At 39.1% G+C, this 17520-nt stretch overlaps 1 protein-coding gene across 1 annotated transcript in view; it reads left to right on the top strand.

Annotated features, from left to right (window-relative positions):
* The window catches only part of LOC120801336 (inactive dipeptidyl peptidase 10-like), a 201847-nt gene that overhangs the window by 137999 nt on the left and 46328 nt on the right, over nucleotides 1-17520 (top strand). Inside the window, exons 4-5 of the mRNA XM_040148211.1 lie at nucleotides 13992-14086; nucleotides 14203-14277. Of these exons, the coding sequence (XP_040004145.1) occupies nucleotides 13992-14086; nucleotides 14203-14277 (170 nt within the window). The remainder of the gene's footprint in view (nucleotides 1-13991; nucleotides 14087-14202; nucleotides 14278-17520) is intronic.

Consider the following 17520-nt stretch of genomic DNA (forward strand, 5'->3'; position numbering starts at 1 on the left):
CCTTATATCCTCTGACATCATCTCCTCACTTAAAAGATACATCTACAAATCCCCCCCAAAAAAAGACCAAAACAAACAATGAATTGATCCTTCTAACAATTATTGTGTGTGTATCAAAGCCAGCTATATCTTATTGCTCAGTGCCATAGAGCTCCATTGATCAAAAATTGTAAAAATACTGACTACAGCACCAAAAGCGCATTAATCCGCAGCCGAAAATAGTCCTAAATGCACTGTTTGCTCCTGTTTGAGTGAGAGAAAAACATGGGATAACATTAGCTGTATCCCTGAAACCTCCATTATTTGATTTTTGACCACTTGGGAGCAACATAAAAAAACTTAAACTGTCATATTATCAGTATAAAAAACTAACATATTATCCCCTCATAATATTGATATTGCTAACGTGTTAGCAAGCAGTTGCCAATTTATACATCCAGCAGACAGGGAGCAACATTAGCGCTCAACTTGTTTCCGTCAAGCTGATGAATGTAAGCCCAATACTGACCTTTGTTGTGGCTCTGTTTTATTCTTCATCAACCCCTGAGAAAAATACCTGGATCTTCAGCTGCTAAGTGCTCCACTATGATCACCACCTCTTTGCTAACCTTGTCCTTCTGCTTTTTGGTGCTGGACAGGTAGTGTGCAGTGGGTTTGTCAGCTTTGTTCTATGGAAACAGCCGCTGGCTTGGAAATGACTGTTGAGAGTGTTGAGACTAAACCATAACAGTGAAGTTATAGGCTGTCAGCCAATACATCTTTCCTTCTAAACATGTTTGTTTCTTTAATGAGCATATGATTAACTCATCCGATAATTTAGACCACGTCAGTGTAGCCTGCTTTGCAATGCAAATCAGATGTGGATCATATCAGACTGCAGCACAGCAGTCAATGAAGGGAAATTAGTAAGAGTTAATGAGCTACAGTAAGTCAGGTCCATCTTTCAGCAAGCTTTCGGACACACTCTCTCACAATGTACAACATATACAGTAGGTTAGACACATCATGTCCCAGAAACCTTTAAGCACCACTCAGACACTTTAGCAAATATAAGGTAGTACTGGCTAGAAGATACAGAGGATTGCAATTAAAGTGAGTTGGTGAAGTGTGCCAGTGTCAAATGTCAATCTTGAGTAAGTGACTGTCACATTCCTGGGTACAATTTAAGTTTATATACATATATATATATATATATTTATATATATAATATAGTCAGTATGAGTTTTTACAAGGTAGGAATTAAAGGAAACCTCCCAGCATGCATCGGCCCACCAGACCCAAGGACATCAGTCTCTTTTTATGTGTATTACTGCAGTGTTAATGGTGCTAGTGTGTTTTACATTGTGTCCTACACTGTTTTCACTCTTTCCCCAAGTCCTAGCAAATGTGGTTAGACTGTGTCTGGTGAAGTGCTCACAAACTGACCACACATGGTAGAGTGACTTAATGGATCTGCTTTCAATCCACGGCCATTGACATTTAAGACACTTTCATTTACACTTAGCCACATATATGCATCTCTGGTCAGATCTCAATCTATCTTGGTTTTCCCGGGCTATGTGCAAATCAGGGTTGGTTCTCCTCCAGTCCACAAAGGAGGCGGTAATGCACCTGAAGCAGTTCGGTAACTATCAAAATGCAAGAAGAAGAATAACCGATGCAATTTTTTTTCGTTTAGTTACAAGAAAAGTTTAGCCAGTGTTGGCTAGCAGCTAACCATAAGCTAACACAAACACACGGATCAATCATGTTCATGGGCTCTCACTCTCCCTCTCACCCATACGGCTCAATGCCCTCTCATCCACACAGATCATTCACTGGTTGAACTGATCAGGTGTTGGATGAACAGTACAACGGCTCAGTGTGCCTTGTTTATCACTGTATTTGTTAATATTGCTATTTTTGTTTTTTACCTCGCTGTTTAATGAGAGAAGGTAAATGTCAGATACAGGCATTGTAATTTCTGCAGCCTTTATCACAAGGGACAGACCCTGTGAGTGACAATTTCCATAGAGTGCCTACTAACATCCATTGGAAAATGCTTGACATAGCAATCTGAGAATAATCCCCCTTAAATATTGTTGTCCCTCTTTTTGTGCCTCTTTTTCGTCGTGTTAATCAGTCATTCAGTCAGTTCCTTTGTGAGCTCTTGTGACACCAGAAAATATGAAGACACACATAAGAGGCATTAGTGCTCCATGACCTATTGTCAGTCACCAGAATTAGATTTTCCCCAGTTGCCAAGACTGTCTGATCAGTCTTTAGTGTTTTCCTCTTTGTTCATTTGTAAAAAGTCAGCGTGAACATCAGTCAGTCATATACAGTATATGCGCCAAATAAATACATAAATAAGTGAATAACTTGAATGATGTATTGCAGTTTAAATCAATAGTTTGGACAACACTGCCGAAATAGTTTGTCAGTTAAATGAATAGCATAACATTGATTCATGTAGAAAATATTTGGCATGAATCATTACCTTAAAGATGGATCATGGTTAAAATGTTTTCAGTGTAGTTTTTCACTTCTTTGGCTTTGCACATGATGTTACTATAGAGGTGACCTAGAGATGAAAGACCTTGAGATAATGGAAATGTTCCTGTTAGAGCCACAGGGGAAGTGCAGGTTACAGGCATAACTGCTGACTGTACGGAACAATGCAGCATCCAGGTGCAGGCTGGGAGGCAGGGAGGCACCTTTGAAGCAGACTCTGCTGCTTCCCTGAAGTAGAAAAGCTTGTGTGTTGTTCACCTGCTTTTATTGCTGACATTGTTTTAGATGATGATGACAGTGAGGAAGAGGAGAACAATGTACAGAGGATGTGCAGCTAAAGGACAACTAATGATAAAAAACAATATTCCAGACATTCCAGTTGGGGGTTTCTCTCTCTCTCACACACACACACACACACACACACACACACACAGAGGCACAAAATGATTTCATGTTTCATACGCATCCTGAACCAGCAGAGCATGCATAGCTAAATGAAGAGCTATCTCTACTTAGCTATGCAGGCACCGCATCTTATTCTTAGCTTGCATGTCCACAAATGTAAGAGTCAAACACTGGATGGAGTTGGAGTAGGTGCTTGGCACATGGGGCAGAAAGCCGTTGAAACCAGCAGACTGCCTTCTTGCACTCATAAATTATCTGCTTGTCTGATACGGATGAAGCTTGTCATCATTAGTGGGTTGCGTAGGTGGAGGAATTAAAAACGAGTGGGTGTATTGGATGTGATATAAAGAGCTAATACACTCGTGCATGCACACCTATGCAGGGCACAAGCGTGTTGGTAATTTCCCTGTTTGTTTTGCGTATGTGAAATTTCAAATGTACTGTAGAGATCATTGAAGCAGCACTGAACTGTATTAATCCTGAGAAATTCAAACCCACTGGCACAAGGCCCTTGGACATTGTTCACAACCCCAGTCAGTCAATTAGAATGATTCAGAATGGCTTGTTAAATGAGGTTCAGTGATTAATTAAATTGTCTTTATTGATGAAGTCAAGGGTTCATGCTGCAGAGTAGGTGTTGTGCTAATCTATCTCCTAATCTTCTAATCTAATCAGTGAATGTTACTTGTTTATTTCTCTGGTGGTAAAAAAAAACCAGAGTCAGAGTCTGGAGGGATTGCAGGGGAGTGCTCTATTTAAGGCCTGTGTCTGCTCTTATTTTGTCAATCCCAGTACACTGGTAGATTCAGAGCAACAGGACACAGACTATTGGATACAGCTTGTGGTGAGCCACTTTGAGTGATTTCAACTGATACAGATGTGATAGGTGTAGAAGTTCAGATTGAAAAATGACAGCGAACTTTCATTGTACTGAAATGTAGAACTACACTTTACAAATGGAGCAGTTATATAAATGACAGGGTAGCAAAAGGGCAAGCAAGCGGGGGCAACAACAATGGCACTGTTTGATATGCAATTTTGATACATGAGAAAACAACACTGAATTGTGCGTTGTGTGTTGCAGTTTGTGACTCTGATGTTTGGATGAATGTAAAGAATGGATGCAGAGGTGGAAAAGTGGACTAAAAACCCTACAGTAAACAATCAGCACAATTTTCACTGGGGATCAGGGGGGTTGTGTCCTCCTTATTTTCAGTTTGATTTACACTGTAAAATGTAAAGTTTCAGGTTAATTTACTCTCTAAAATATCTTGAAACAATATCCACTGACTGTCCAGTTTCCAACATCCAGTTAAGCAAAGTCGGGCAGTTGATAAAAATGTTCCTTAGCGTGTCTAGATTGCCTGCAGTTGTTACTGTATGCCAGGAGAGGTTTTTTTTTGACTTTTTTGCACTGAATTGGGCCTCATGGTCCTCAAGGTGCGCTGTCCTAACCATCGGATTGGTGGTAGCCTAAGAGGAAGACCTGTAGACACTCCTCAGGGCTGACGAAATTAGTACACCCTCATCTGCATGTTTTTCAGAAAAGAAAAAAAAAAATCTATGTTATTATTTACTGTTGACATTGTATTTATAGTGACATTCTGCTAGAACGGTCCTAGATTTGAATATTAGTCAAAGATAAGGCAGAAAAGGACAGTGAAACACGGAAGATGCAGCTATCTAAGTGTCAGTTTGATGAAACTAAATATTGAATTAAATTGAAATTTTCTTTCTGAAATGTTCCTTCTTTTCCAAGGCTTCTCTCTCGCTCATTTGGTCATGCTCTCTGTTTGCATAGGCAATCTCTTTTTATCTCACATGTTTTTAAGATTATTTTTTCACCATTTGTCTGCCCTTGTTTACATAGTCAACAATGAGCTGAGAGCTGACAGGGAGCGAAGGGAGAGACTCGTCAGGTTCCTGCATCGGAAATCGGCTACTGGATGATCCTTTCAAACCAAGACTATGGATCTACATGGAGTCATTTTCTGGCCATTATTCTCAGTAAAATTCCCACCTGAGGACAGATCTAATTCTCTTGCTCCAACCCTCTGCAGAAATAAAGCAAAACCACTTGCAAGTGTTTAATGAAGGAAATCAGATTCTGGTCAAGTCAAGGGAGAGAAGGTGGAGAACCTTCATGACTTGCTTAAAAATTTGAAACTCCATCTGTTCAGTGGTGTTGTAGGAGAAAAGGAACACTTTTCTGTGCCTCTTTAAAGTCAGAACTCCATTCAAAGCACACTTCATTTTTTACTCACCAGAACAGGCAAATTTGGCAGGAAAATGAACGTTTGAAGCGTGTATACTCTCCACAGCCACATCAGCATGCTGTACAAAATCATGTCCATTGAAATATTCAGAGGGAGGGCCACAGTTGACTTTTGGCTCTTTGGGATGTGCTCACAGCTCGAGCACCCCCTCCTGAAATGTGAGTGTGTTTGCCGCTCATTGGCACCCATTAACAGCTACTGCTCTGAGTGGTTGTTGTATTTATAATGTTGTTGTTGTTGTTGTCATGCAGCTCTAAATGAGCCCTTGTGTCATTATTCATCTTTTGAATGTGAGTCCTTCTCTCCTCTCTCCGCTGCTAAATGGGATTCTGATTCTTCTTTTTGTTCATCTTAAAGTCTCCAAGCAGGGAATCACAGGTGCCATTTTTGATCAAACACTTTAGCAGGAGCAGTGGCTGGCCCTGAAACCTTACACTCCAGCACATGCTACCATATTTACTCTCAGCATCTGCAGAACCAAGCGCTCATGTTCTATCTTTAACAAGTTGGCTTTGAGCTTGACCAGATGTGACATTTGGTGGCACCTCAGGGACTGCAGACACAGCATTCAAGCATTACGCAAACCTGGTTAAATAATTTAATGTGTGCTATGCATATTACATAGTGCCTACAGTTCCCACTTGTCCCCTAGACTCTGCACTCCATTGCCTGTGCATCTTCATCTGCCAGTGGAAGAGATTTCAGTCAGGCCAAAATTTGCTTGTCACTGTTACTAACTCCCCCACCTGCATGTACGTAAGAGACTGCAGCCAGTGTAGCTGTATTAAGGTCTGCAGAGTGCAGTGTTGCAATTGTATTATATGGTATTGTAACTTGTATTAATACATGCCATACATGACCCATTACATTGAAATGTATAAGATAACATGGTGTTTGAATTGTAGTAAACTGTGTGCATGTTTTACGTGAACAAAGTAGGAGTAATGGTACAGGACAGAATTATCTATTTATCTTATGCAGATAACACTGGTCAAAGTTGTGTTTGCTCCCATTCAGCTCAGTCAAATCCAAGTTGTGTCCATATTAGACAATTATTCACCTGAAGATTTATTTCTAACGACAAAATTTAGTGCTGGTTCAGGAACCAGTGTGCCCCTTATATAGGGAAGCAGAAAATATAAGGTTGGGCTGAGGAGGACGGCTTAATGGATGGTAGTGTAGCATATCCAAATTAAATGCAGGAGATCGGAGTTCACAAACTATATATATCTATATCTATATATATGTATATGTATATATATTTATCAAAGGAATATTATTACTGATGCATAAATGTTTAAGCGGTATTTTAATGTTTTCATGTGAAGCTAATAATAACAACTTTTATACTATCAGGTAGTTACTCTATAACAATACTCAAGTGAGTAAATGTAAATGCCTGTCACAGATCAACCATAGATCTTTTCATGGTAACACTTTACTCTAAGTTTCTCCATTTAGCATTTATAAATAGTATAGAAACATTTACTAAATGGTTTACAACCACAATTTTGTAGTTGCACACAGCTATAAAGACATCTTTAAGCGTTCATTCACGTACATTATTTGTCAACAATTATAACTTCTCTTATGAAGAAAACTGCGTTTTCTTTCTTGTCATTTATTATATTTCAGTGTTTTCCCTAACCTTAACCTTATGTAGTCCCCAAGCATAGATTCTGCAGACAACCAGAATTTTTCAAACTTATGCATAGAATATAAGAAGAAAAAAGTCGGTGTTGAACATAATACGGTGTTGTTGCAGAATCATCCCATATCAACATTTTTGTCTGGCAGTAGGGTTGTCCGGCCACGGCTGCTGATTTGGGCCAATAAGGCCTGGCTCACTGCCAGCTGTTTTTATCACTTCACATACATTTCATGCACCGATCAGCCATAACATAAAACCAGTTACTGGTTTTAATGTTTAGTCTATAGTTCGCACTAAATACCGTTTTTCCTTATTGCTGCCTCCAGTCAGTAGGCAGAATTAATCTTTTACTTCCTGACAGTCATGGCAGTTATGTGGGCAGCAGTCTCTGGAGCTAGACAGTTAAAAACCCAAATAAATCTGGTGTTTTCAAAGGAAAATTACCATGTGTCTCGTGGCTCACTAAGTACAAACACTGCAAAGAACGGAAAAGGAGATATCATTACTGCAGCTTCAGGCTTATTTCTTCAAGGAGTCCTGTGTTTAGTTGTTTACCAATTGTATTGAAATACTCACCTAAGAGAAGGTATTATTAGTATTTGAAGGTTGACAATGTGGGCAGTTTTTTTTTTCTTTTTAGGCATACATGTTTTTCTCACAGTTTGATGTAGAAATCATGCTGTGGGATGCAATTTTTGTGTCAAAAGCTTAGCAACCCTTTTTGTGGATATGATGGATAGCTGGACTTGGAGACGTTCCTCCCGCAAGCAAAGTGCATATGTTTTTTAAAAATGTTTTTCATTGTAATTACAGTATGTCCACATGTGGCTGTCATGTAGCTGTCATTTGAACACAGAGCTGTCTCTGTGCTCTGTGAGGCAAGTAGGAGGAACTGTGTTGGCGGCTACGTCGTCTATGGATGTTATGTGCAGCTAAATTGTCCCTGCAGCTTACTACTGGTTCACTTAATGTGTGTTCAGACTGAGAGCAAAGGGAAATTTCACCTTGCATCACTATTGCAAATTTGATCTCTTGACTGTTTGTGTATATTCACCCCAAACAGCCCATGTATCAACTGTAATGCACTGACCGTGCCAGTAAAAATGTATCTGTGTGTGTTTGTGTTCTGCTCAGCCTCTGACTAAAAACAGAACTCATGAGAATCTCTAGTTCTTTGTTATTTCCCTCCAGTCTCTTTTCTTTTTCCTCTCATCTCTGTATGTTTGTAAAGCAGATGCACAACGTATGAATTTTTCATTGAATTTGAATTTGCATCCAATCAAATCTCCCTATTGACTTTTGCAATCACATTGCCTCTAAATTTCACTGTCTGAACACAATTTAAATCAAAACAACACAAGAATATTTTTGTATTCTTATCCTAACCCTCTCTTGGTTTGCTTCTGTTAGGCTGTGTACGAATGTTCCAAGTCGGAGTCACCAATCTCTCTTAATTACACAAACTTATGGTAAATACCACCTGTTTATGAGGAGCTGCACATTTTTGAGATTTGATCATCGGCTCCTCTGAAGCTACCATATGAGGTTACCTGTTCCGCTGTGTTTAGCAGTAACAAGTGTAGTAGCAACCTGAAACAATAACAACCGATTAATAGTACAGTTGACAATGACATGTCGTCAGAGCAGCTTTGTAATTTGGCCGTCACAAACATAAAGAGAGAACAGTTTGACGTAAAGTTAGAAGCTCTTGGTAAAGAAAAGTGGTCCATGACTAAGATAAGCGATCACGTGACAGTCAATGACACAGTAGACAAGAGAATAATATAGCCTACATTAGGTGTTGTTACACTGTTGAGTGCAACAGAGGAGGAAACTGGACTAGACGAGACTAACAATTAGTGAACTGTAAAACTTGCTATGTTGAAATATGCCAATAAAGACCATAACCTCAAAAAAACTCTCAATAAATTGGCAGACCTGTTGATGATGATGCTAACGTGAACTGAATTTGAATTTTGCATTGTTTCTCATATATTTTTTTCCAGTTCAATTCTGCATCATATTTAAAATCCAAAATTCATTCAGATTAAAGGATCGTGACTCTTAAGTCAAACAAGTGTTTTTTCTTTGTAGAGCCATAGTATCAGTTCATGACCAGTATGACAGATCTGGACCACATGTAGATTTTGTTCATACCTAAGAGAAATTTCTAAATACAAGAAACTGGTGACAAATTGTCTCCTGTGACACTTCATAGGAGTGTTTCTTGCATGAGGCCCATTGTCTCCTCCCATGCTAAAATGGTGCTGCATGTTATGTGAGCTTGATCATCTCATTCAAGGACACCACCTTCCCTTTCATGCCTCGCTGTTCCTTTTAACACAAACCTGTCAGAGTTTTGAGAGCTCAGGTTTTAAAGAGAAGAGGAAGAGCTAACTTCATTGGTCACGACTCATGCCAGCCCCCACTAAAAACACTGAGAATTTATTCTTTTTAATTCAATCCGGTTTCAAACTGCTTCTGAAAGTTTGGATCACAAAATTACATCATTTGTGTGACAGGCACTAACATCAAAGAAGAAGACATAATGACAGATTTTGATGGGATCATTTTAAAATGAACTGTACTGACCTTTCCTTAAGGAGAATATCATGTTTACTTGCCTTAATATTAGATACGCACAAAAGCTGCAGTGGTAGTATGTGGCGTGTGTAGTGACCATTACTTAATCCACATGAGTCTACCTAAATTGCAGAGGTAAACCTGGTGGAAGAAAGCCGAGGCATTTCATTATTCATTGCGTTACAGACGTAGGACATTACTTATACGTTAGGGTCTTAGCTTGCTCTTTTTCATCAGCGAACGTTTCATTATTTAAGGAGACAAGGGAAGAGCAGCGCAGAGACCTATCGTAATGTTTTAAAGATCACAGGATTGAGTTTCTTTTTATCAGCTCTAAATATTTATTTCACTCTCACAGGCATGCACTGCTTTGAGCTTTAATACCGCTGGACATTAAATGAAAATTATCTGGATACTTTTGAAAAGGATGTCATTGGAGACACAAATTTTTATTTTTCTACATATCATACATGACTCATGCATTTTGTTTTATTATAAAACTGATTCACTGTCTTTCTGTAACACTGAAGGTGACATTTGATAATCCACGGAGAAGAAACTTTGTGGATTATTGTGGAAGCTGGAGAAACCTATTCCTCAGAGTGCAGACAGAATGCCATTCAAATGCAGCCTTGCCAGCTGTTTGGGATTAGTCAAAGTTCAGTAAAGACAGCTGTGTTTACTTCTGAAGCTGTTCATTACTACGGTATATGACTCCCAATGGCGCTGATTAACCCTGACATGACCCTTACACCCAGCCACAAACACACATACTGTATTCTGTAGACTGTTCTATTAAAAAAAGCACCCCTGGTCATCTGTGCAAGCAGCTTATTATCGCCAATAGTTATGTTTTATTGTTAGGCAGGTGACGTAGTATAAAGAGCAACAAAGTCCGTGTTAGGAAGAGGGGATGGGTTGACAACACACAGGACTTTCCCACAGGAAATCGCTGTTTGTTTCCTGTGTAAAACGAATAGTCAGTGTTGTTTCTTTTAACCCTGATCGTTCCACAATCTTAACCACATGTTTAGTATTGTAACCATGACGATGAAGGTCCTCTAACCTTAAGAAAGTACTTATTTTTAACCAAACCACGATCTTTTTCTAAACCTAACCAAGTTGTTTTTGTGCCTAGACCTAACCAAACCGTGACCGTTCCACAACCTTAACCGCATGTTTGTTATTGTTACCATGATGACAACGGTTCAGTACGCATGCAGCCGATACCTAGGGACAAGAAACCTATGTGGTCGATTAAGTTGAAGCACTTGTTGGTATTCTCTCACATAATAGTGACATTTACATAGAGACATACAATACACTGCTACCCAATTGTTTTTACGGTCATTTTCAGAAGATGCGATAAAGTCTGATAGAAATAGATTTTTCAACTACTCCTTGATGCTGCGGTACCTACTTCTGTTTCTTCCATAGAGAAGCAGTAATGTTTCACTGCCACTCATTGTTAAGGCCTTCACTCCATCATAGAGCCCAAACAATAAAGAATAATGCAAGTCAAGTTAAGTCAATTTCATTTGATTTAAGGAAAAACTCTCAAAGCACCCTTTAACAGAAAAAAATGGAGGAAACCTCAGGAAAGAGCAACAAAGGAGTGATCCTTCCTCCTTTAGTAGATGTCATGTTTACAGACTAGAGCAACACAGACTACATTACATACAGGACTCAAAACCCAAGCAAACTATCCAGACCTTGGAAAAAGGAACAAACACAAAAGGAGAGAGAGACAAGGACAAACATGTACACAGTGGAGTGAGATAGACAGAAGAAGAGACTGTATGTCTTGGAAGAAGAAGATGTAGATACAAAACATCTGGAATGAGGCACCAACACCCAGGGGAGAGAGAAATAGGTCCTAGGACAGCCAATGATCCAGTACAGAGACCCTGAGTGAAAAGAGAGGAAAGGGAGGAGAAAATAAAGAGAGAGAGAGAGAGAGAGAGAGAGAGAGAGAGGCATACAGCCTGGATACTCACATGTGTAAGGCACTTGAAATTAGTTGAAAGTAAAAAAAAAAAATGAGACTTAACTTTGGATTTAAAGGCTGCAACAGAGTCAGACAGTCTGATGTCAGCAGGGAGATTAGTCCCACGGAAGGGGGCATAATAGGAAAGGGCCCTGCAGCCTGCTGACTTCTTTTTAACTCTGGGGACAGACAGGAGTCCTGCATTCTGAGAGCAAAGAGCACGGGATGGAATATAAGGTTTAAGGAGATCAGACGGGTATAAGAAGCTGGAAAGCAGCAATTCTATGACGTGGCACAGTTACCAGTGCTCCGTGAATCGTGTACAGTGTTGGGCAACTTACTTAAAAACATTACTGAGTAATGTTATTGCTGCTATTAAAATTAAAATTTTGTTAAAAGTAATTACATTTTCTGTTTTTAACATATGAAGAAATAGAAAGAATAGAGGAAGGGCCATTTTTAGACATCGGAGGTGTAGGACTGTTGGTGTGTCCTCAACTCCTGTCATGTCATAATAAGTCAGTAGGTTTAACAAAATAGGAAGAAGACCCGCTGAGCAGCGAAATGTGTAAAAACAGCAGTCAGTATCATTATTTGACAGCGAGCAGCCGTGAACGATGTGACCAGAGCGGTTGTTTTGCCCCTACTTAAAACATTGCGGGTGAACCCCCCAACGCTAGAGTTGAAACCTTGTCCTGACCTTCCTGCAGCAGATCCACTCTGCTTCATTCATGTTAACGCAGACCCATAAAATGAACTGTAAGTTGTAAGATGAAGGAAAAGACTGTCAAAAATAAAATTAAAATGAAGATTGGATTACCAATGGTTCTTTGAAACAGGATTGAATAGAGGGCTGTACTGACCATAAACAACTACCAACAATGAAGCTGCAGGTCTCATACACCCTCCAACTCTGAACTAAACCAGGTGATTCCTGAAGGTTGGCTTACGGGTAGGTAATGTTAGCAAGCCAGCTAAGAGACACAGCATGTAAATAAGACAACTTTTGGAGTTACTGGAAGGTGCATTGTGTTTCGTCACACCTCCAAGCTAACACTAGTCTGTCCACCTAATGCTGAGGGAACAAAATGATTTCAGCCCTCCATCAAACTCCTTCTAAGAGAGCAAGAAAGCCCACCCTGCAAAGGAAAGGTTGCAGGGGTTATGACTAGTAAATTTAATATAATTACTGCGAACAGTCAATAGATTTATACAAACTATCTGTCTGATATTATGATACCTATTACTGTGACAGGCTCGCAAGGTCATTAAAGGAACAATCATGTCTGGCAAGATTAGAGCATAGCTCATCAAACAACAAAACAAATACTTTTGGTGCAGACCTGTATTTGGCCAAGGATGAGAAAAATAATTTGCTTTTTTATTCTTTTTTGTTTCATCTCATCTTTTTAGGTCATTTGATATGAAACAATATTGTTTTTACAGCAATGGGACAATATTGGGGCCAGATGTACTAAGGGATGGTGCTGGGCAAATACGCATTACAGTTTTCATTGGCATTGTGGCCACAGACTGCAAGTATTGTTTAGACTGATCCTCGCAGTGCCCTCCAGATGCATTCTGGGAGTGAGGAAGAGCTCGTTCAGTTCAAGCTGAGAAAGCAAATGACCGATGACCACCGATGACAGGCATTGAAAAGACAAGTAAAAGGACATTTAATTATTGTGTGTTTTCTCCCTGAGCCTGTGTTAATTAGTAGACCTGCTGTACTTGAGAGGTTGAGGATTATGTGCTTTGCTCTAGGGAATCTTGTCACTTGTAGGTGATGAAAATATCTCCACTTTTCATGGATAGGCTGTTGGAAAAACGAATAAATTAATTGTCAAACAGCCTGAAGAAAGGAGAGAAACATTGATTATTTATTAATTTTTTACTGTTTACAGTCCGCACATTGAGCATTGAGATTGTTAATTACCACGAAATGGACGCATTGCTGTGTTCATGCTTAGTCGTTGCTGCTCTGTTGTTCTTTAAGCTGTGTACACTTGTGTATGTGTACGTCTGCCTGCATACATTTAAGTGTATTTGTGCATGCTATTGTGTTGACACCAAGGTGTTCTTGTTTGTGACAATCCCCCATTCCATGACTTTTGAGGTGAGCGATGTTTCTGAATGTTTGGCTTTGACACAAAACAAACACTGCAGTCGCGTCCATCCAGTCCATCTCAGTGCGGAAGATGGTTTCCTGGCTGTGCCACGCAGCGCTCTTTGCATCAATACCGACCACGTTGTGTTACCTAGAAAATGAAAATTGTAGGCCTTGCCTTTGTGTTTGTCTGGTCGTGAAATCTCGTGATTGATTCTCACAGTTAATCACATTACATCACAGTCGCTCAAACTTGAGCTGTTTGGCTGTCAGCTGCGTTGGTACTGGTTTTTAATTTGAGGGAACAATGAGCCTGAGAAAGTATTTGTTTTAATTAACAATTCTGAATAAATTTCGGGGTGGCTGCTTTGGTCTGTTTTTGCTTTGAAGTTTTTCTCTGTAAAGGTTTTTTTGGGACTGCTTCAAAATTCAGTTCCCTTCATGTAGATATTTTTTTTTCTTTTCTTTGTTCTGTCACTTCATACACAGACTCTGAAGTCATCTATAGAAACAGTGATGGCCACGTCATCAAGTTCAACATCCTCACAAACGAAACTGAGATTGTCCTGACAAACACTACATTTGTAAGTACATTTGCACACGGTGTATATATTATAGTATTAGTATTTATTGTAGTACAGTATATATATTAACCCTTCTTTCTCTTTGTCTCTTTCTTTTTATATTTAATTTCCACTAGGTAAATTTCAATGTGGCCAAGTATTCTGTCTCCCCTGACCTGAAATATGTTCTCTTCGCTTATGATGTGAAACAGGTAAGTTCCTTAAAAGCACCTGCGCAATGTTTGTTTTTGCAGTGAGAATTATATCATTTTATATCCTATGTACAGCGCCACGAACAAGTTTGGGCCCCCCTGGTCAAAATTTCTGGTACTGTGAATAGTTAAATGAGTAGAAGATGAACTGATCTCAAAGACACATCAACTTAAAGATAAAACATTCCTTTCAACATTTTAAGCAAGATGAGTGTATTGTTTGTGTTTTGTACAATTTTAGAGTGGGGAAAAAAAGGAAAGGAGCACCATCCAGGGCACCCCAAGAGATATGAGCTCTCAGATAACTTTTACCAAGGTCTCAGACCTTAATCAGCTTGTTAGAGCTAGGGCTTGTTCACAGTCATCATTATCACCCCCGTTTGACTGGAAGACTTAGCAGACTCTGGAGTGGTGGTGCACTGTTCGACTGAGCAGCCACACCTGCACAAATACGACCTTGTAGGAAAAGTCATCAGAAAAAAAAACTTTCCTGTGTCCTAACCACAAAATTCAGCATCAGAAGTCTGCACAGGAACGTCTAAACAAGCAGGATGCAGCAATTTTTTTTCCAATAACTGATGAAGTAGTGAGATCTTTTCCTTAAGTCTAGAAAATTTCCAGAAATGTAAAATTACTGTACTGTTAAAGTCCTTCATTCAAAATGTTACATAAAAGTACTGAAGTATTATCAGAAAAATGCTTCCCTCCTAAGCATGAAATGAAAAATATTCTTAGAAGTGGTCAAAATTATTTCCTCAGGCTGCCAGCATTTTTCAGACTCCTCATGATCTGTGACAGTCGTAATTCTTGGCTGCTCGACAGATTCTGTCCCTGGTTCGTTTCTTCCATAAAGTTGTGGTGAATTTATTTACTCAATGGCAGCAGAACACATTACACAAGCCTTCAGAAGCTCCTGTAGATTAAACTTGGCTAATGAAACACTTAATAGAGTGTAGTAATGATGTAATGACTACCTCTAAAATACACATTACATACTGCAGACACTCACTAGCCCGGCTGCAGACAGCCTACAATGCAATACTCTCTGTAGGAGCCAGTGTTACACTGGTACTCTCACCTTTCAAAGAGGATATCTAATGCTGTGAACACCAAATATAAGCCGAATATAAGACGACCCCACTTTTTCAAGCCTAATGTCCAGACAATAAAAAAAAAAAAAAAACTGTTATATTTGGGCCAATAAGGTGTAGTGTGATTCCTTCACCACCGTCTGTTTTTTGGCATCTTCTTTTACACTTCTGTATTAACAGGTTTTGCGTCAGCATGTATCCAGTCATCATATGTATTTTCACTGTCCTAGTTGAACGCCTGTCAATAAGGCAAATTCAGAGCACCTTCCATGTAAAACAATATGATCTGGGCACAGACTTTACATAGGCAACAGAAAGGTAATAGGAAGACGTCCATCAGTAGCCCTCCTCCAGACCTCTGAATCACCACCCTCATCACTGGATTTATGTTACAACATTCGTAAATGTTGTGCTCATTTGCGCATGTTGGAAAAACAACCGATCCAATTAGAGCACTGTAGCCAAAATTAACTATGGTAATGTCAACTTTCTGTACCAGAGCCAGAATCCAAGAAAAATGGCAACAAGCGGGGGTGAGAGTGATGCGTCTATACGTGTTGTTGTAAGTCAACAAAAACAACAATTAAATTCACATACTTCTTCAACTGACTGATGGGTCGAAACATGCTCTTTACATCCTCTGCTGTGTCATTGTTGATGGGAAATGTCACTGACAGGATCAATATGTCATACATTTTGTTGGGGTAAGATGAACCCTCCTCCCGAACAGAAAATTGCTTAAAGTAACATGATGATAGACTCAATAATGAAGTAAAAAAAACCAAACAAACAAATAAACAAAAAAAAAGGGATTCAATCTTGCTATCTGTTTACTTTACATCAGCATATTCAGCTGAATTCAAAAATGCTCTTATTTTTTTCAACGCCATGCTGCACTAACTTTTGGCACTAGCCGGATTCTGCAATGATTTGAATTCCCTTCAAAAAGTAATACCTAGATATACAGTGTTAAGATGGGATATCAAAAGCAGTTTGTGTTTATAACCCTGTCCCAGGGTTATAAACACAAACCCATGCTGAGTTATATTGTCAGGTTGAATAAACATCCACACTAGCGTCTCCCGTGCTTAATCAATTTTGATAAGGGCCATGGTCAGGGATGATCCGAATTTCTTTGTGGCCTATGTGCGATTGGCAGGTCACATTCATTCGGTAACAGAGCAGGCAAGGGCAAGCCTGAACCGCAATTACCAGCTTTCCATCAGAAAAGGGTAGATGCAATATGAGATATGAAAATTAGACCCTTCATTCTGGAATGGATCAACTGTGAGGATTAGTGACAAGGCAATTAATCAGAATTAATTTGCATATTTTGCATGAAGGGTTAGACATACAGTTTGGAATAATATGCACAATAGCCTGAAGGCCAGAATATAGTTGAAATTATACTTTTGTTCTATTTCTAATCTACTTTTTAAAGATGTTTTCATTTTTATAAACTCTAATAATAAGTAACATGTAGCATTCCGATTACATTACATTTAACTTTGTTTGCAGTTTGATGAATTACTCGGCAGCACTAACTGACTACCTGGAAGACTCCTCTTTATTTCACTATCGTGTTTTCACGAGGGCGATTTACAGAATGTATAAAAAAACAAACAAACACAGCTAATACCTACCTGACAAGAGGGCGGAATATTTATCAGTTATCCAGTGAGAGCCAGAGGCTGCACCTCCAGCATAGAAACGTCAGAATCAAATGCATGCCACAAAATGAAATGAAGCAATAAAACAAAACCGAAAACATTCCTAAACACAAAATGTACAGTATGCCTTATAATAAATAAGGATAGAATGTAAAACCAAAGGATTTAAAACCAAGGATTTAAAACCAAAGGATTTAAAACCAAAATCATCATTCATTCCCCTTTGGATATAAGCCTCTGAGACTGTAAATCCAGAAAGCCTCTTTATATTAGTTAATGAGAGTTAATGTCATCATCTCTGGGTAGCGAATTGTATCAATACTGATAAAGAATAAAATCCATCAATGAATGTTTGGCCTCTGAAAAATTCATTGATAGATTTTTCTTTTATTGGTATGGAAGTTTCAGATTTTGAAGTTTTTGTTTTTTCCCAATTGGTTATTACTTGAGTACCTAGTTGGCTGGTGAAGTAGTGACAGCAC

The sequence above is a fragment of the Xiphias gladius genome, chromosome 16 (genome assembly GCF_016859285.1).
Source record: "Xiphias gladius isolate SHS-SW01 ecotype Sanya breed wild chromosome 16, ASM1685928v1, whole genome shotgun sequence".
NCBI classification, from domain to species: Eukaryota; Metazoa; Chordata; class Actinopteri; order Istiophoriformes; family Xiphiidae; genus Xiphias; species Xiphias gladius.